Source organism: Tachypleus tridentatus, chromosome 2, assembly GCF_004210375.1.
Source record: "Tachypleus tridentatus isolate NWPU-2018 chromosome 2, ASM421037v1, whole genome shotgun sequence".
Classification (NCBI taxonomy): Eukaryota; Metazoa; Arthropoda; class Merostomata; order Xiphosura; family Limulidae; genus Tachypleus; species Tachypleus tridentatus.
In genome coordinates, this window is record NC_134826.1 from 40,016,402 (window position 1) to 40,037,320 (window position 20,919).

Sequence of the window (20,919 nt, forward strand, 5' to 3'; positions counted from 1 at the left end):
ATTTTCATAGCAAAACAGATACTACTCAGTGAAAAGACTCAAATATCTTGAAAAACAGTTTTAGAATATCAAACTAAAGCACCAAACATGCTCGCCCTTTCAGCCGTGAGGGTGTTATAATGTGATGGTCAATCCCACTATTTGTTGGTAAAAGAGTGGCCCAAGAGTTGGCGGTGGGTGGTGATAACTAGCTGCCTTCCCTCTAGTCTTACACTGCTAAATTAGGGACGGCTAGCGCAGATATCCCTCGTGTAGCTTTGTGCGAAATTCAAAATAAAAAAAATCAGACTAAAATATTAAAAATAAAACAAATGTTTTTGTATTACATTCAACGTCGTATTTTATGTATAGTTACACCTACAGTAAAACTTATTTGAAAATAAAACGATCGTATTAAGTAAAAGAAATAAGCGTGTAACTGAATTTCTTTGTTTTTTCTTATCTGAGTTACATGTACCCTATAAACTAACAATCCAACATATAAATGTGATGCCTCTGACCCAGGTACGTTCGTTGAAACCCGTATTCACGACAATGCTATTAGTTATGTTGAAACACAGAGAAGTTATAAAACCAACGATGTATGGAACTTCATTGTGATTCAGTGTATGTAATAAGTTTGCGCAAAACACGGAATATCAAAGTACGTTTCATAATCTGCTTCTACATTTCACGAAATCGCAGAACATTTTCATAAATGAATAAATTAGTGTCACAATTCAAATGATTCAATAGTTCAAGTTATTGTTTTTTTTTTCTTTTTTGTTATTGTTGGTTTGTATGAGATCCTAAAGTAACTGGAAACATTTGTTATCTGTCAGTGAGGAACGTTATAAAGGTTACACTATAACCGAAATATAGGAGTTTTGCTAACATAAACGCTCACTTATGGAATATACTATACAAACGTAACACTCAAATAAGTTGAACGTAATTATATCATTCTTGTGCGAAGAATTTTATAATCTCTATAAACCAATCGGAATATAATAAGGTTTTCTAACATACACAATTATTTCTCACATTTCAGTAAAGGAAGAAATAAAGGTCTGATATCTAAATAAAAGCTCCCCCCCCCCATTGGTATGTTTACGGACTTACAACGCTAGAAACCGGGTTTCAATACCCGTGTAACTTTATGCTTAAATACAAACAAAATCTAAGTAAAATGCTTAAGCAATACGCTCTAATAGTTAAATATTTCTTTCCGTTTCCAAAGATTAAATGAACTGTTTTTATTTTGATATTTATGATTTTGTAGCTCAGTCAGTACCTACTTTGAAACATTACTAATATACCGAAACAGATAGTGCTAATATAATAGTTTATTGGCATATAAATACGGGTAAAAGCCCTCTGTTGGCACTTTAATTTCATATGAACTCAAATAAATTGTACTTCAGGAATTATTCTTTTCAAAAGTGAAATCCAGTAAACAGTTTTTGAAATACCTGAACCTCACAAGTCCAGTCAATTTCTATTTTGCTAGAAAACGAAATGAAAAACCGCCAAGAAAAAATTACAACTCTTTTTTTTATTTGAGATAAACGTAAAATTATCGAAGCTCTCTTTCAATAAGAGTAAATCTGAAAAACTTAGTAATATTAAAAAAACTTTTAATATGGTTTTAAATATAATCCCAAACAGAATTTACTGGCTCAAAATCAACCTTGCTGACAGTTCAATAAATTTAACTTCGCTCAACTCTCACAGTGATTTTGCGTGAAGTCTAAGAATTTGCAACGCTAAAACCAGGGGTTCTATTCCTCTCGGTAGACACAACAGATAGCACAATGTTACTTTACTATAAAACACGATGAAACTTCGTTCAATATTGTTTACACTCATAAAACTACTGTCTTATCTTGAAAGATGGTTTGTCACGTCTGTGCCGATTAATTAAAACAGTCAGTTTTAATCATATTTTGTAATCACTAATTTACGCAATATTTGCCTCCACAGTAAGTTATTTTACCCAGTACTTTTTCAGTAAGATTTCGATTCGTAAAGTATAACTTATCTGCTAGTGATGTTCTCTAAATCTGATGATATGTCACTGATTTAGTTTTCACTGTGGAGCAACAGCTTTTTGCCTGTTTCCTTCTTTGACAACAGCTGTAGTTTAAACACGCTGTGCGACTGAAACTTAAAACAAAGTCCGTCACTGACCATAAACTGGCTAAAAAATGAATAAGTACATTTAAAACCAGTAGAAGAAAAAAAACTTGGAAAACCGTAATTATTCTTTGTTATTAAAAACACGCGCAAGCATTGAGTTATTTCCACGAATAGTATTTTTACTTAAAACCATGATTCATAAAATAAGAGATAAAATTAGAGAAAAGCATCACAAATTTAATTATTTTAAATTGATTGGTCTGACGAGAAATTTAGAAGATTATAGAAGGTCAAGTAAAGCTGGTCGAATTAGGACATGAAATGATATCTTAAAACATGAGTTTTTATTGTAGGTTCTTTATAACGTGACACGGTATTTATGTGTTTTAAAAACAATTTGATAATCATTGTCATGGCTAGTAACCTACACGGCCAGCTAAATCTAATTATTAATTAGTAACTAATATTGTTCACCCATATTTCAGTTGCTCATCTTCATAGAAATCATGAGAAAGACCATTTCTGTATTGACAGTGATCAGGATTTGATCCTGAGTCTTTTAAGTGGAGGTTGTTGTGTTATCCATTCGACTGTAGCATTCTATTGATTGGGACTGGTACATGTCTTTCTCTTGGAAGCAGACTGTGTGATCTGTTTTTGCGTAAATTGTCAGTTCACTTTCAATCTATTAACACAGTATTTGTAATATTAGAGGCTTGTACGTTGGCGAAGGAGTTAGATATGTCAAAACTGTTCATTGAGCTTGTGAGGCTAAAGCGGTTCCTTCTATAAGTTCTACAGATGTTCTACATGTGAATGTGATGAGCCACTTGAACATCGCGCGATACAATTCGTGAAAACATAACAAACCCCCACTCCTAGGTGTGATGGTTAGCAAGACAACAAAATGTCAACAGGTTCGGGTGCATACCTTGAAAATAAATCAAACTATTACCAACAGTGTAAAAACAAGAGTGGTAAACTGTCCTGGTTTCTACAATGAACAAGGTCTGTAATACCCAAGAAATTAAAAGATGAAAACAAACATCTCATTATGATCATCCTTAACAATGAACATCAAGAAGATTTTACAAAGATTAAAATAAAGAAAACGATCGCCGAGAATAAATAGGATGAAAACTGCAGACATAGAAATGTATCTCGCTATGTCAGAAGTCACTGAAAACATTTAGAAAGTAGATAAACTATTCATAAGTCAAACATAATACGATCACAGTTAATATATATCAAACCATCTAAAGACACAATGGAGAATGATTATTTGTTTGTTTCTTTGTTTGTTTTAAAATTTCGCGCAAAGCTACTCGAGGGCTATCTGCGCTAGCTGTTCATAATTTTGTAGTGTAAGACTAGAAGAAAGGAAGCTAGTCGTCACCATCCACCGCCAACTCTTGGGCTACTCTCTCATTAACGAACAGTGGAATTGGTCGTCACATAATAATGCCCCACGGCTGAAAGGATAGGCATGTTTGATGTAACGGAGATTCAAACCTGCGACCCTGAGATTACGTGTCGAGAGCTCTAATCACCTGCCCATGTCGGGCCTCGCGGAATATGCGTGTGTTTGTGTGTTTCTTATAGCAACGCCACATTTGGCTATCTACCTGGTCCACCGAGGGGAATCGAGCCCCTGTATTTAGCGTTGTAAATCCGTAGACCTACTTCTGTCCCACCTGAGGACGGCCTCATGGAAAATAAAAGTTTCATATACAGAGCCTCTGTGAGTGTGGTTCGCAGTACATTGAAGAGATAAAACAAAAGAAAAGACTGTCAGACGTTATATACAGAAGCATAACAAACAAACAAGACTTGGTAAGGTACACTGACATTTTGTCCGGTCATCAGACTGCATTTTTACTACCATAGTAAATGACTCCCGGCAAACAGTTATGCCCTAAAAACAAACATTTCATAGCAAAGTCGACTAATAAATTATCGCATTAAACTTGATTAACAATGAAATTTAACAATAAAGAATAGGTTAGTTACAAACAGGAATAATAAAGAATTTGAATAATTTCCTGGTAAAAAGAAAAAAGACTATCACTAGATACAAAGTACGTTCAGTATTATTTATGCTTGTACAAGTACTAATTATATGACGTAATTTTCGTGTTTCAGGTTGTTTTTAATAGAATAATTGTTGCTCTTAGAATATTCCAATAATCTAATGTCTATACATGCAGGCCCGACATGGCCAGGTGAGTTAAGGAGTTCGACTCGTAATCTGGGAATCGTGGGTTCGAATCCACGTCACACCAAACATGCTCGTCCTTTCAGCCGTGGGGCCGTTATATAGTTACGGTCAATCCCACTATTTGTTAGTAAAAGAGTAGTCCACGAGTTAGCGGTGGGTGGTGATGACTAGCTGCTTTCCCTCTAGTGTTACACTACTAAATTAGGGACGGCTAGCGCAGATAGCCCTCGTGTAGCTTTGCGCGAAATTCAGAAAACAAACAAACTATGCATGAAAAAAACCTTTAAATGATTTTGTTTGTTTATAATTAAGCTACACAATGGGTTATCTATACTCTGCCCACCAGGGTATCGAAACCCGGTTTCTAGAGATGTGACATACCGCAGTACCACTGGTGGGACACCTTAAATTAAATTCTTATTGAGACATAATTAATCGCTTCATCCCTTTACCAGCAGCCAAATCTAGTAGACCCGATAATACCGGTCTATCTGGTAGACCCGATAATACCGGTCTATCTGCGATAGTTCATTGTACCAGAAGGTAGCCCGACGTGGCTTTGTTAAAAGAAAAACACAAACATTCATTATGCCACAGAAAAAGAAAAAAACAACAAGTGAAACATTAGAATAAATAATTAAAATAATAGAACATCAGCTAAACTTGAGAAAAAGGAAGATAACAAGTCATCTACATCTACCTAACTGATAATACAATCAGTTATCACAAAATTCGGCAAAACCTAATTCACCCGTTTCAAATATTTAGTTCCAGTATGAGAGTCGAGACTGTAACGCACAAGACTTTCCTGAAGAAGACAGCAAGTTATTGGCCAATATGTAGAATAAAAATTAATCAATAAATATTATCCAGTTTACAAAAAATTAATTAATTAGACTTTTTTGTTTTTAATTTCGCGCAAAAAATGTAGCCGTCCCAAGTTTCGCAGTGTAAAGACAGAGGAAAGGCAGCTAGTCATCACCACCCACAGCTAACTCTTAAGCTATTCTTTTTAGCAGAGAATAGAGTGACTTCTCGTCACATTATAATGTCCCCACGGTCGAAAGGGCGAGCATGTTTGGTATGACGGAGATTCGCACCCGCGACCCTCAGATTACTAGTCGAGCACCCTAGATATTTAAATATTCAAGGCTAATTAGATATGTTACAAGTTACTCACAAGGACAATATTTGATAACCGATTGTCACAACCTTTATCAGTTACTCACAGGGACAATATTTGATAACCGATTGTCACAACCTTTATCAGTTACTCACAGGGACAATATTTGATAACCGATTGTCACAACCTTTATCAGTTACTCACAGGGACAATATTTGATAACCGATTGTCACAACCTTTATCAGTTACTCACAGAAACAATATTTGATAACCGATTATCACAACCTTTATCTTTACATCCGTGCTTTTGTTTTTGGTTAGGTTTCTGTTTTGCTTTGTTTGTATAAATAAGAAAAGTTTCGTCAATTAATATTGGTTTTTAGGCGATTTGTGAAGTGTAAAATAATTATCATATCCTAAAATCTGAGACCTTTATTTTTAGCCAATACTTTTAACGAGATAAAATAGAAGATAACACGAATATCGTTTAAAAACATTAAAAATCGATATGAAACACAAACATAAACACAAAGGATCGAAAAAAAGAACAAAGTTAAAGATAGGAAATCGACCTCAAAAATTCGAGCGCTCTCAAAGAATGAAAACAAAAAAAGTCCACTCTTCATTAGGGGTCGATTTTTATAGCATTACAAATCCCACAAGGTTTTATTATTTGTTAATAATTATTAATTAACTCTCGGTTTGAACTATTCAGTATAATGAGATCTTAGTCCAAATTAAAACATAATTCTCTATTGCATACGTCACTTTATACAGTAGTTTATTTCAACCATTTTTTTTATGTTTCAGAATGAATTTGTAAAAACACCAAGAAAGAGAATAGGGGCACGAGCTCATTTCTAATCACTGAAACATTGAATCTTCCCACACCCCATAGAAACTGCTGAAACATTGAATCTTCCCACACCCCATAGAAGCTGCTGAAACATTGAATCTTCCCACACCCCATAGAAGCTGCTGAAACATTGAATCTTCCCACACCCCATAGAAGCTGCTGAAACATTGAATCTTCCCACACCCCATAGAAGCTGCTTTTCTAGTTCCTTGCTATGCGTGAAACATCGCTAAAGGTTTATTTCCTCAAAACTCAATAAAAGTTTCACTTTTTTAATCTAAGGAAGCAGCTTTACAAGCTGGTTATAATGTGTAAATATACAATAAAGATCAGAAACACACATCAAGAGTAAATATATATACATTAAACCATAGAATAAACAGCTCACACACAGCCCTGAAAAATGGTTTTCTCGTCAACGTTTGGTGGAAAGGACTAGGGCAAACCGGGGCTGGCTGACTCACTTTTTATTTTACCTTATACGAAAGTCACCTTTGAACTTTAAGACAGACACTCTCTTCTTTTAGAAAGCAAAAACAAATCACTTATCCGTTTTCTAATGTTCTCAGACATGAGTATAATATAAGAACACGCGCTGTGTGTCAACTTAACTCGAGTATGAGGTAAGTCGACACACGTTTTGTAGTAAGTTGACACGGGTGAAATTTAATCAGAAATACTTTGTATTGTTTTTTTTGCATTTTTAAGAAAATAAAATGAAAAGTCTTTCATTTTTATTGCAATGCCTAAACACAGATTGAAATTAAAATTTTTGAAAAAAATAATCGCTAAAGATAACTGAAAAGTTGTTGTTTTGAATTAAGCACAAAGCTACACAATGGGCTATCTGTGCTCTGCCCATCACGGGTATCGAAACCCGGATTTTAGCGTTGTAAGTCCACAGACATACCGCTGAGCCACTAGGGGGCGATAATTGAAGAGAAACAACATAATGAGGAATTTACAAAAGATTATTAATTTTGTCAACATTTAAACATTAATTAAAATTATTTAAAATTTATTCAATAATTTGGTATTACATCTATCTTTGTTTTAAAAGTGTAAAAAAATGCAAATTCCTCGTTCGAGAGATTTTGACCCGAGTGAAATGTATCAAAGCGCCCAAAACCGCCATTTTGCTGGAAATGACTTGTGTGTTTCGTCCCAGTCATAGCTACAAAATATAATTATGTACCATTAAACAGCCGAAAGAATATACTCTCAAATATAATGTAAGTTTCTTTTTTCCTCGTCACCCGCTGGGACAGCAGTAAGTCTGTGGATTTACAACGCTAAAATCAGGGGTTCGATTCCTTTTGGTAGACATAGGAGAGAGCCCGAAGTAACTTTGCTATAAGAAAATGCACAAAGTATTTTGTCTTAATTATGCTAATAAAATATTTAATGTATATATCACTTAGTAAAATCTTTGCAGTAAAAATAAATATATATTTACTTACGTATGTGAAAAATATCAACTACAATTCCTGCACACAACAGGGGCCACCGAACACAACGTGTTCGAATGTGTTAGTGGTCTTGATATCACAGCTCAAGCACATGAAAGTTATCAGCATTGTCTCGATCTGCTCTCGTGGACGGCCAACCCCGGGTCACCCTCTCTACTCACTTCATTATTATTCTAAATAAGTTCGTGATTCAATAAGAAACCCTTTTCTGTTTGATGTTTTTGCATCATAGAAATGATATAAATTTAACCCTGAATTAGGTTTTGTGTGCAGCCAAGAAACTGATAGAACAATTACAGTTTTGAAGGTGAAAAGCCTGACAGTGGATTTGAAACAGGAGTCTGGTTATGATACAAGTATCCATTACTACGATATACGTTCTATAATCGCGTCATTAGTCTGCTAGAGCAATTTGATGATATACCTGTAGGCATATGTAAAGAGAGAAAAAAACAAAACAAAATACGTAACCAAAGATTTTCCTCTATAACTGTAAGAGCTTTCTTTGTGCATCATTGTATTTTGATGTAAGTTCTGAAGTAAGAAATAAATTGTACATAATCTAAAAATCGAAATTTCATTTAAATGCAAGAAAAATTAGAACACATTCTTCATGCCTCTTGTATCAAATATTTTTTTCACAACAAATACCACAAATATCTAGTAATTTAAACACCTTTATAAGGCATGCAAACCTTTGGTGACCTACGTCATGACACTAAAGTCACATTGTTCATAGAGTTTACAAGAAATAATACGACTTCGAGTAACATAAACACGTTGCCTCATTGTGTATTTTAGTTCTGTGTTTTTTCTTTGTGTCTCTTGCCATAATTTTCCACACGTTGATGCAAATCTTTCTGGAATGCCTCGTTTCGGATAGCTCCTCTAGGGGAATACTCCAAGCTCTCTCGTTCGCTGGCTGGAAAATACTTACCTTGCTTGTTCTTGTAGGTAACGTGAGGGATTCGAAAGTAACGGTAGAATAGAGGGCGCTGCGTCGGTCCAGGTTGAAATGCGAATCTTCCCTTGTGGTTACAGCACTTCCGCTGCTTCACCTGGTGGTGTTCACGAAAACACTCCAAAGATATGCTGCTCTATGAAAGAAGCAAGGTTCAGAGTTGAAGTCTCCGACGTATCTATTTTACTGCACATTTGTTTAGAACATTGTCAAATTGAATATTATGTTAACTATGCAAGCACGTATTCTGTAGTGGCGTGGTCTATTTTAGAATAATTTAGTAGTAATTAGATAGTTAAATTATAAGAACTTAGAGTAAAGAATAATGTAAAGCAATATGTTAACCACACCAAAGCTGCTATATCCCATACCGACGAGGCCTTTCACCCAATACCAGGAATGATCAAGCAGGCTCAAATACCACACACACAGTAGTAGTTAAGACATCTATATTATCAAATTGTATGAACAACAACTGTTTAATCAGTTTTATGAGTCATTCTTAAATCGTAATTAGAGTAATGATCAATAATTCATAATATTTTTTATTATTTTAACACAATTATTTACTAACTTTACTCACCATTCAGAGCGAACGAACAAACTATATATTTGGAACAGGACAAATTCTAAGAGTTTCCAAGCGAAAGCAAACAATGTATCTCAAAGTATGGGTATTAAAACATTTATTAAAATAAAGTAGAAAACAACCTGAAGATGACCTAAGAAGGTCGAAATGTTGTTTTCAACATCATTTCAATAAAAGTGTTAATACCCATACCAGCCGTCTTGAGATACATTTTCACTTCAAGTGGGTTTCTCGTCATCACGAAAGCAAAGAATATCATCAGGTCTGCTTAAGAGCAAGTAATCTGCTGCCATCTAGTGGTGACTATCGTTAATAAACATACCAAACATGTGATAAGATATGTACTGTAAAGAAAATTGTGTGAATAATCAAAATGGCGTGTTAGTAGCATATACCGAATTTATATTTATATAAAATGATAGAATTCAGGTCTGAGAACTCACAATATAACCACCAACAGCACCGCCTAGTAGAAATCCGGCAATGACATCCGCCCAGTGGTTTTCATGGAGAGAAACACGTGACACACCGCACAACAGGGAAAGTCCTGCTATCGATAACACCAATGTTGGGCGGAGAAGACGGGACGTGCGAAGAGCAACAATAGTGTGTAGATATACCTTAAACAATTCAACAACAATAGTGTGTAGATATACCTTAAACAATTCAACAACAATAGTGTGTAGATATACCTTAAACAATTCAACAACAATAGTGTGTAGATATACCTTAAACAATTCAACAACAATACACCAAATAATTATCAATTTTCCTTCGTGTTTTTTCCTACTATGTTCATTTAGTCCAAGATTTACCAATCAGTTTTTAAACCTCTTTTTTTATATATATACAAAGTCTTATGTGTGGAATTCCTTGCAAATACGTGACTTGTGTTTGTTACAAAAACGTACTATAAACAATTATTTTATTCTTATGAACCTCGGCTGAGGCCCGCGGTGTACTTTAGATACACTAATGTTTTTATTGATTATTCACATCGAATGTTGTAACAGGTTAAAAGCATGAAGTTATTTAGTATGACGAAATATTAAGATCCAACTAGCAAAATCGGATTAATGCCTAGACGATTTATGCTCGAGTTTAGGATACCCGCCGGCCACCCAAGTAAAAAACAGTTGTGGTTCGTAAAACTAACAGAATATAGAGAAGAGGGAATTGTTATTATTATTCCCAAATATTACCTGGGCTTAGGGCCCCACTAAGCCTTAATCCGATCCAAAATATTACCCAGGCCTAGGGCTTCACTAAGCCTTAATCTGATCCCAAATATTACCTAGGCCTAGAGCCCCATTAATCCTTAATCAAATCCTAAATATTACCTGGGCCTAAGGCCCCATTAAGCCTTAATCCGATCCCAAATATTACCTGAGCCTAGAGCCCCACTAAGCCTTAATCCGATCCTGCCTATACAAAAAAACACAACGATAGTTTTAAGATGAAAAAAATCTAACATCTCATTCTTACAATAACATAAAAAATAACGATCAGCTTAAAACTGTGGCTAAATAATTCAATTGGTAAGGAGTGAAATTAAAATTACTAACAAAATATGGGTGGGCTCAGCAGATAGCCCTATGTGGCTTTGCTATAAGACAACACACACAGATGTGGACATTTTTCTGTCAATTGGTACATGGTTGTTTATCTTATGCCTGAGATCAGTGTCAGGCTTCCTTCTGTTCTTAAGGCTATATAAATAAAGATAATTAACATCAGTGTTATTGAGTTTAGCTGTTCTGTCTCTTCCTTTACTATTTTCAAACTTACCTGTCTCGGAATTACGATCTAAAACATATCTGACAGTGTTTTGGGAACATTTCAAGTCTGCAACAATTTGTTGGAGAGTTCGACCATTATTACGTAAAGCTTTTATGAGAACTCTTTGCTCTACCAACAACTGTCTATGTTTTTGGGGCGGTAGTATGACAACAAAACTTATTATATCGTGTTAAACAAGGTTTATATCATGGTTTATTCGTGGGGTGCTATTAAATTGATTTCTCTTAGCTTATACTAGTACCATATGGCAGCTTCTTCCTATACAGTTAATATACTACATGAGGTAGCACAAGAGTTATTTCACACCCCAAGTATGTTCATTCAAACAGAGACATTATGACATGCCCCGACTCATTCAGTTGTCAACAGAAATCAGTGATGTATTAGCATGATGTTAAAATTCATATTCTATAATGGTTTGAAAGAATTATCCACATAAATTATAAAGAAAAACAAAATATTATCTTGTCCTAACACTTTCGAGCAGTACTGTATATAAATATGTATTCAATTGAAAAATATAAATTATAGTTAAGTGCACTTGGTGTGGTCAGTCTGTCGTGCACTTGTCTGGTCAGTCTGTCGTGCACTTGTCTGGTCAGTCTGTCTTCACAGTAATTCTTCTACATCTGAAAGATTGACTAAATATTGATGAAAAGTTCAGAGTTTGAAATATACTTTTAGCCATTTCGTTTAAAAATTAATATTTTCTTTTCATCACGAAAGACATTTTAGTAGTGGTAGCATATTTTATATATAAATACCTTGAGTAATAATTATTCAGTTTGTTGGAAATGCAAATTAAATCAGTTGAGATCGAAGTCTCCTAACAACAATAAAATATACGCAGACAGATTTTACGTTCCAATAATCATAACTAAGAAGTATTCTTAATTAAACTCATTGTAAAAGGATGGTGGTAAATGATGTTAAGTAATGAACAATAATTTATGCTGTTAGGTTATAGGTTTGAAACAATAAAGGACTTTATTTTCAACATTTAATCAAGTGACATTTAGTTCTATTTACTTGATACTATCATCATGCTAAGATAGCAAATTTGATCACGGATAAAAAAAAAACACCAAAATGTTGCCCATTGTAGCTAGAAATAAAATTTTGCTGTTTATACCCCAAAGGATTTCTCATTGTTTTTACTTCTGAAGAAACTTTCAAAGAAAAATAATTTTACTAACCATTATAAAAACTGCTGAGTAGGAAGATATTGAAGCATAGAAAGACGGAAACGACATTCTGAAAATAAAAGAAAATTGTACAGAAAATAACGAAGAATAATTCCTGGTAATATTTCCGAGTCAAAAAGTATAAAATGTTAAAAAACTAATTACAATTATTTTCAATTTTCCACAGCTAGGATGCAATTTTAATACTATAAAAGGTTACAGAATTTATTATAAAATTACGTTTATCTCAGGTTTTTTTTTGTATTTCTCGTTTCTATTTGTTTCATAAAAATCTTCGTATTATGGGATAGAACTTAACTTAATATAATTATATCGTGACTTATACATAAGTAATAAACAACTGTACAACAATATTTCGCACGAAGACTACGAATACAACTGTACAACAATATTTCGCACGAAGACTGTAATAATACAACTGTACAACAATATTTCGCACGAAGACTGTAATAATACAACTGTACAACAATATTTCGCACGAAGACTACGAATACAACTGTACAACAATATTTCACACGAAGACTGTACGAATACAACTGTACAACAATATTTCGCACGAAGACTACGAATACAACTGGACAACAATATTTCACACGAAGACTGTAATAATACATCTGTACAACAATATTTCGCACGAAGACTACGAATACAACTGTACAACAATATTTCACACGAAGACTGTGATAATACAAATGTACAACAATATTTCACACGAAGACTGTACGAATACAACTGTACAGCAATATTTCACACGAAGGCTATAAGAATACAACTGTACAACAATATTTCACACGAAGACTGTAATAATACAACTGTACAACAATATTTCACACGAAGACTGTAATAATACAACTGTACAACAATATTCCACACGAAGACTGTACGAATACAACTGTACAACAATATTTCACACGAAGACTGTGATAATACAACTGTACAACAATATTTCACACGAAGACTGTACGAATACAACTGTTCAGCAATATTTCACACGAAGACTGTAAGAATACAACTGTACAACAATATTTCACAGGTCACTGAGTCCTGACAAATAGCAAAAGGGATAAGGAACTTAAACTGTGTAGACAGTCCCAAGAACAAAACAAGTCGCTATAGCAACAGTAAAGAATGAGCTCACTGAATAATACTATTGTCTTCTTACATATGATTAACTAAAATATAAAACTTTTAAACAGCTTCACATGAAACTTACCAACACAAAAGAGAAATAATAAATTCATCCAAACAGTTGTATTTTGCACCGTGCTGAAGAGCGAATTTAACGGAAAACTTGTAATTGAAAACAGCCATTATAAACCCTTCACAAATCTCATTGTTATCACATTTGTAGCAAGAAAAACCATCACACTAATGACAAAGAATTGAAAAAAACAACAACAACGGTTTTCGAAAAATACAAATAACCTGCAGAAGGGAACATTTCACTTTTGTGACATAATGATGGCAATTTCAATACCGTAGCGCCATCTAAAGTGGAAAAAACTCAATAGAATTATTATTATTGTTTTTGCTTGTTGAATTTCATGCAAAAGCTCCTCAAAGACTGTTTATACCATCTTGATTTTGTGCTAAGAGACTAAAGACAAAACAACATCTGGTCAACACTCACTACCGTCAACTCTCGAGTTATTCATAAGGTGCAATTACAAATAAACTGAAAAAGTCTTCTTTTTACTAATAACACCATTGTCCAAATAAGACAATTCATATACAATATTTATGGCGTGATATTCTTGATATTTCTATCTCTAAGCACTTTGATTTCTAAATTCGCTAATACAGTTTCGAACATAATGTTTGTTTAACCTGTTGACTGCCAAGTATTTCAGCTGCTACAATACAACTCTAATGCTTCTTCATTTTATAACGTTTTTCGTGACGCCATTTTGGATCGAAAGTGAAACAATTTGTAAGTAGGTCAAATGCATGTATGGTGCTGAAATCTAGCGTTCAAGTTAGATATTATTGAGAACGAATTAACTCGTCCGTGGCACTGTGTTACCGATCGCCTTGGACGAATTATCTCGTCTACGGCACTGAACAGGTTAAGTAAGCAATTAATTCACAAAGAAGAAGCCTGGTAAATTTAAGGGCTTTTGGATTCATTGATTCTGGTTTTTTTTAAATACATAGGTAATAATATGAAAAAAAACATAGGTCGTTGAAATTAGAAAATTATTCTATTATAAAATTATTAGAAATAGAAATTAGAAAATTATTCTAAGTGATATTTTACCTTGCTAATCTGAGTTCCTGTTGTGGGGAGCGGCAAATGTCCACAGAAATGAACTGACCAGGCGGGCACGAGGAAGGATTACACACTTCTAAAAAGTGTGGTCTCAGTTGACCAGTGGTGAGTTTTAATGCGTCTGTCAAGATGCTTGTACACAAATATCCAAAGAAGAATGTTCCTAGTACGAAAATATTTTTAAAAAAATTGATGTTGAAATGATTACAACATACTCAATTTAATAAGAGTTCCAAGGTACTTATATTATTCTCAGTTATTTTGGTGGACTCAGCAGATAGCCCGATGTGGCTTTGCTATAAAAAACACACATAATAAAATACACACGGTAATTTCGTGATTATTTCTTGAAGGACAGAGTATATCAATCTTATAGTTTAGAACACAACACCTATTTATGAAAAGCAAAATGCTAAGCCTGTTATTATTTCAATTTAAAATTAATATAGAAAATATTGTTTGTTTTTATAAATAATTTAACAGTTGACGTCATACACATAGGCGAGATTACGGGGGAAGGAGGATCATTTGTCTGTTTTGTCCCCCTTTCACATTTCAGTTCCATATCTTGCCTATGGTCATACTGAAATAACAGATAATTTTGGTTCAAACTCAAATAACTAATCAATAACCTAAAAAGAAACATTTTAGTTATATAAGTTATTTCACTAAAAGAAAATATTAAAAACTAGACTAGTTTGTATCAGAATATTTGTACAAAGTATTTGTATTTATGGCAGGTGTATAAGGTTATCCGCAGCCATCTGTAATTTTGAACTACTGACCAAAGGAGAGGCAACCAGTCAGCTAAGTGACTGACTGTCGCTCTTATAACGCATCCACATCTTAGGATGCGGATAATATTTTGCGGACTTGAATGTGGATCGGAAGCTTTGGAAGTTTGAGCTGTAACATGGGATTAGCCTGCGCCCTCACAAAGCTATTCAAAGAACTATCTGCTCATAACCTTCTTTAATTTTGAACTGTTAGACTTAAAAGAAGCCAACAAGTCGACAGAAACCACCGTAAGCTGTCGGACTTCTTTTGTATAGCCTTCACTCTTGAAGCGTAATGGTAGCGTAGCTACATTTTTAAAGTGCGTTTGTGAAACAGCAGTCCCTCCACCATTTGCATCAAATTACTCACAAAATATTAATCAGAAATTCATTTGCGTTTGTAAAATTGCAGATTTCGTGGTTCTAGCATCTCATCTAGAAACAAAATGAGCTAAACTTTATATATATATATATATACGTATATCCAAAATCTATTAAATTCATTTAAACCAAAATACGGTAAATTAATACAAAATGTAGAATCTCGCACATTTAGTTTTGTTAATACTAGATAGCGCCGTAAGAGCAACAATCAACAATTTGTTGATTCAATCATGCTTATCAATAACCAATAACAAAGTTAGCTGTCGGACATCACGAAAAAAATATTTCAAATTGACAGTGGCGCTAATCTCAAAATCAGTTGCTTATATCGCAATAGGTAAAATTTGAAAACTATTAAACGTATGTAGAAACAAAGTACATACGTTAGTCAATATATAACATTTGAGACTTCTCAATATCTTCGTTTCATTATTCAATCTATATTTGACTTTTCGTCGAACAATTTTCTTGAAAATTTCATTTAGGCATAAGTATTAACAAAGATCATACCAGGAACTACTTTGTGAAAAATAACCATCATATAAATCACGAAATTACCGCTTGGGTCTATATTACCTAGATGCTTTACAAATACATTATTAAATTACTTGTGTGTCCATGACACACAAAAATTAAACAAAAACACCTTTATTAATACGTTAGTTAGTAGTGGGATTCCCTATGTTTTTTATATGAATAACTACTGAATTTTATTTTATTTTCTGGTTCTTCACAACAAATGGTGTAACGAGTAAAATAGTAAAATACAATGCAAGATTCAACAGTAGAAACGGTTTACAAACAAATTATTATTTACAGTTTAAATACCTAACACAAAAGTGCAAAGTTCTATATTCAGTAAAAACATATTTTTGTTAATTGAAACTTAAAAAGGGCAATATAAACATAGCAAATTTACTGCTAAATTTAACTACAATAACAACAATATAAAGAATCGCCATCTCGTGGAATATTGTATAAACAGTTAGTTAGCTACAAAATAATGTATTAATATTTATACAACGTTTTTGCTCGCAAAACATAAGGTTTTAAAACTTACTCGGTTTTTTTAATGCAGTTCCCCAGTGGGTAAACTGTAAATTAACGGACTTACAACATTAAAATTAAAAGATTATTCACGTGGTGGTCAGAGGAACACATAGCCAACGTTTCAGTTTTGTACTAAAAACAAAAACTTAGTCTACATTATAGTTTGTTTGTTTGTTTGTTTGAGAGATTGTCGAATAATTTTACGTGAAGGTGTTTGTTACTTGAGCTACTTCAAGAAAGAAAACACATATTGTATGTAATAAGTGGTTGTTTAAACTTTGGATTAATAATACTCAATATGTAACTATACTGTTCAATATACCCGGTGCAACTGAATTTCGTCCATAACATCTACTGAGCAGATACAGTTCCTGTATTTTTAATTATGTGTTGCAGTGAGATAGATTTGTATTAGTAGGAAGGTTTGCTCAGTTAGAAACTGACTCAGACGTTGGTCACGTGAGTTCAGTTGTATGGTTCAATGATACGTATTGATCATCAGCCTACACACAAACTGACAAATTTGCACAGTGTTTAGAGATACGTGACTCTTCTGATGTGGCAGTCACGCTCAAGTTTTAGTATTCATTTTGTATACAAACAACACACCTTACTTGATATTGTTCTTGTTTTTAAATACGGGATATTTTCTTTTCCAATGCATTGCTCTTTTCATATAGATACGATACGAATCTTAATACGCACTTTGAGCTCAACTTTGTTCACAAAATCAAAAACGTTACTGACGCACTAAGTTGTTATTGCGTTGCAAACAGCAGTTATAAGTATGCTAATATTTGTGAGCGTTGAACTGTGTTTCATTATTACTGATAAACCGAGAGAAGTCCTACAAATGTGCGTACTGTAAAAGTTTGTATAATCAATATGGCGGTTTTGCAGGGAATCTTTACTGGCTAATAGCCATCACGTGCCCAAACAGAAGCTTTGTAAAGGTACATATAGAATGTCTCCCACCCAAGGGGCTTCATGTAAACAATAACTAACAACTGAAACACAAATTAGAAACGGTATATGTCTAATTTGTCAGTCACAAAATAACAAATGAATAACGTTTGCGTATCTTATACTGTGTTTTTGGTTGTTTTTTTCTCAACTATATTGCTCCTTTTATAAAGGCATAAAATCTTAACTCTGTTCAAACATGATTGATTGCGTCCAGTTCACGAAAGTTTTTTATTTGTTTATTTCGAATATTCGTGCGAGCTACGAAATAGTTTTCTGCGCTATTCGTCCGCACATTTGAGCTGATAAAATAAAAGGAAGGCAGCTAACCAACAACACCCACTGTCAGCTCTTGTGCCACTCTAATCGAATAGTGTAATTTCACCGTTACTCTTATAACTCACCCACAAAGAACGGAACGCGAGTTTACTGTAACGAGATGCAAACCATGAGCTCTAAAATTTACAGACCATTACGTTAATCTCAAGGCTGCGCCCTGCCCCTTCACAAAATTAATGCAGACAGTGGCTTCTCTAAAAAGTAAAGAAGAGGAAAACCTAACTGAAAATTAATAACGAGAAAAATAAGTGAAATGTAAAATAAATGTTGGACGTTGAGCACCCACATTTCGCTCTCCTAATTTATATATCTATTATTTTTATTGCTATTACTTTTGTTTATATGAAGGCCTGGCATGGTCAGGTGGGTTAATATGAAGCTCGCTGGTTCGAATCCCCGTCGCACCAAACATGCTCGCCTTTTCAGCCGTGAGGGCGTTATAATGTGACGGTCAATCCCACTATTCGTTAGTAAAAGAGTAGCCTAAGAGTTGGCGGTGGGTGGTTATGACTAGCTGCCTTCCCTCTAGTATTACACTGCTATATTAAGGACGGTTAGTGCAGATAGCCCTTGAGTAGCTTTGAGCGAAATTCAAAACAAACAAACAACCTTTATATGAAACTGGTGAACGAAGGTTAAGTCTGATATACGGTGTATCTCCACCGCAATGTGGGTCCTACTTCCCTAGTCGCCTCCAAAACCTAGGGTGCATTTTATATCCCGCATTATAGCCCATACCCTGGGATCATTTCAATTACTGAATCGTTTTTTGTTTTTTTTTGTTTCGTCTTGTTTTTGGTTGTAGCAAACTAATATGATTTGTCAGAGGCTTGGATTTGTTGTTTGAAACGCAGTCCTTCCTTTTGATTTTGTTTATTTAACTCTATTGGTACTAATTTCCTCTAAAATATATATATATACACACACACAGAGGAAATTATAAGAAACAGAGAAATCAAAACAAGAGGAATTGTATCATTAAGCAACATTGTTATTAAGATCTTACCATTGAATCGAATGAGTCTTCGAAAAACCATGTGCATTTTACATCCGACACATCCTGGACGAACTACCTTCCGTATCTTACTGGAAAAGATGAAGTAGCCTAGCTCTCCCAGGAGCAGCTGTATTTATTAAAAAGGCCAAAAAAGTAAATTATTAAAGAACGATTTATTTCGATAAAATTTATTTAATGTTCTGCATCGTGGTAAAAACACGTAGCACAACGTAAAGTTATCCATTATCCTTTAAACAGCGGTCATCATCAACTAATGCTGCTATCTACAACATTCTCGCTGTTTAATTAATTAATTAAGGGTTAAACTGTGATTCAACATTTGTGTTAAAGACACAGTAAATATTTCCCTAATATATTTCACAACTTCCGCATCTGTTTCAAACCTTTTGGGGGAATGTGTTTTATTGTCCAAAATCGAACACTTAGCGGTTGGCGTTCTGGACTGTAAATCCGAAAGTTAATATCCCGTTACAGCGAAATTGAGCTCCGCGATCCGGTCAAATCCCACTATTTGATTAGAGTAGCCCGAGAGTTAGCGATGGGTGTTGCTAACTAGCTGCTTCCCCTCTATTTTAAAAACTCGAAGTTAGAAACGACTAGGGTAGACATCCCTTGTGCACTGTCGTGTGAATAATCAAAATGAAGAAACAGCCCTAAGTCTAGATTGTACAACTGGCGGCCCGAAGGCCACGCTGGGTCGTTATCCACCAGATAAAATTAAAAAATAAATAGCTTTAATTTGATTGTCTGTAGTTAAGCACAAAGATGCACAATATATTGTTCTGTGCCACTACAAATATAGAAATCCGTTTTTTTTTTACATTATAAATCATCAGTCTTACCGCCGTGTTACACGAGGTAAAAAAATAGTCACTCTACGTGTATGCGTGCGTGCGTGTGTGTGCGCATGTCTGTTTGTTAGAAATTCCGCGCAAAGGCAAAGCTACACAAAAGTAAGGCAGCTAGTCTTGCACTACTTTTGTCTGCCTGAAAAGTGGTAATCAAATATGAACATAGAAAATAAACCCGATGCAGCTTTGGTATAACAAACCCACCCATATACATTGAATTTGAGGCTTAGCTGCTTAATTTTGTTACCTCTTATTTTGTTTAATACCAATAACCCTGAAACAGTAATTATGTTAACCTAGAACTCGAGAGACCAGTCTGTTGTTATGTTTGTGACATTTCACTGAGTTAAACAGATATCATTGAATATTATCCCTCTTTACTAATTATGTACAAAGGCAAACAAAAAAAAAGACATTTAGTAGTGTCGAACTGTAATGTTTGTGTGATGTCTTTAGATTGTTTATTGAACAATTAATTAATGTAATTAATAATTTTTTGTTGAATTTCTTGCAAAACCAGACGAGGTTTAATTGTGTTAAACGTCTCTGATTATTAACTGAAAGGAAGGACGTTCTGGGGCTCGATTTTCTGTCAAACCAATAACTGGAATTTGATGGACTACTGTTATAACTTACTTGCAGCCCCAAAGTACGAAGCGAAGTACTGTTTTTTTTTTTTTTTTTGGTTAAGGAATGGAAATTACAGAATCTCAGATCCGATACACTATCCATTGGGACTAGCACAACCCGCATTCAATAATATAATATATGAATATTGTTACTGAAACGCCTGATTGGATGTGTTATGTGCGTATATATATCAAGTTACAAATTTAAACAAAACTATTATTTGTTTGTTGTAAAATGCGAATCTGAACATTGTATGCGCTCACCTTTACGATCGAACTTTAGTGTTTCTAAGTCTAAGTT

General features: G+C 34.1%; 1 protein-coding gene across 2 annotated transcripts in view; it reads right to left on the minus strand.

The window, feature by feature from the left end:
* Positions 1-2,046: 2,046 nt before the first annotated feature.
* Positions 2,047-20,919, minus strand: part of LOC143241325 (phospholipid phosphatase-related protein type 1-like) — a 38,480-nt gene continuing 19,607 nt past the window's right edge. Inside the window, exons 4-8 of one of the 2 annotated variants that reach the window (XM_076484767.1) lie at positions 19,127-19,244; positions 14,597-14,771; positions 12,331-12,388; positions 9,778-9,954; positions 2,047-8,881 (exon numbers count right to left, since the gene is read on the minus strand). In XM_076484767.1, the coding sequence (XP_076340882.1) occupies positions 8,582-8,881; positions 9,778-9,954; positions 12,331-12,388; positions 14,597-14,771; positions 19,127-19,244 (828 nt within the window). In that variant the 3' untranslated portion in view covers positions 2,047-8,581. The remainder of the gene's footprint in view (positions 8,882-9,777; positions 9,955-12,330; positions 12,389-14,596; positions 14,772-19,126; positions 19,245-20,919) is intronic. The other variant, XM_076484768.1, reaches the window with a different exon arrangement.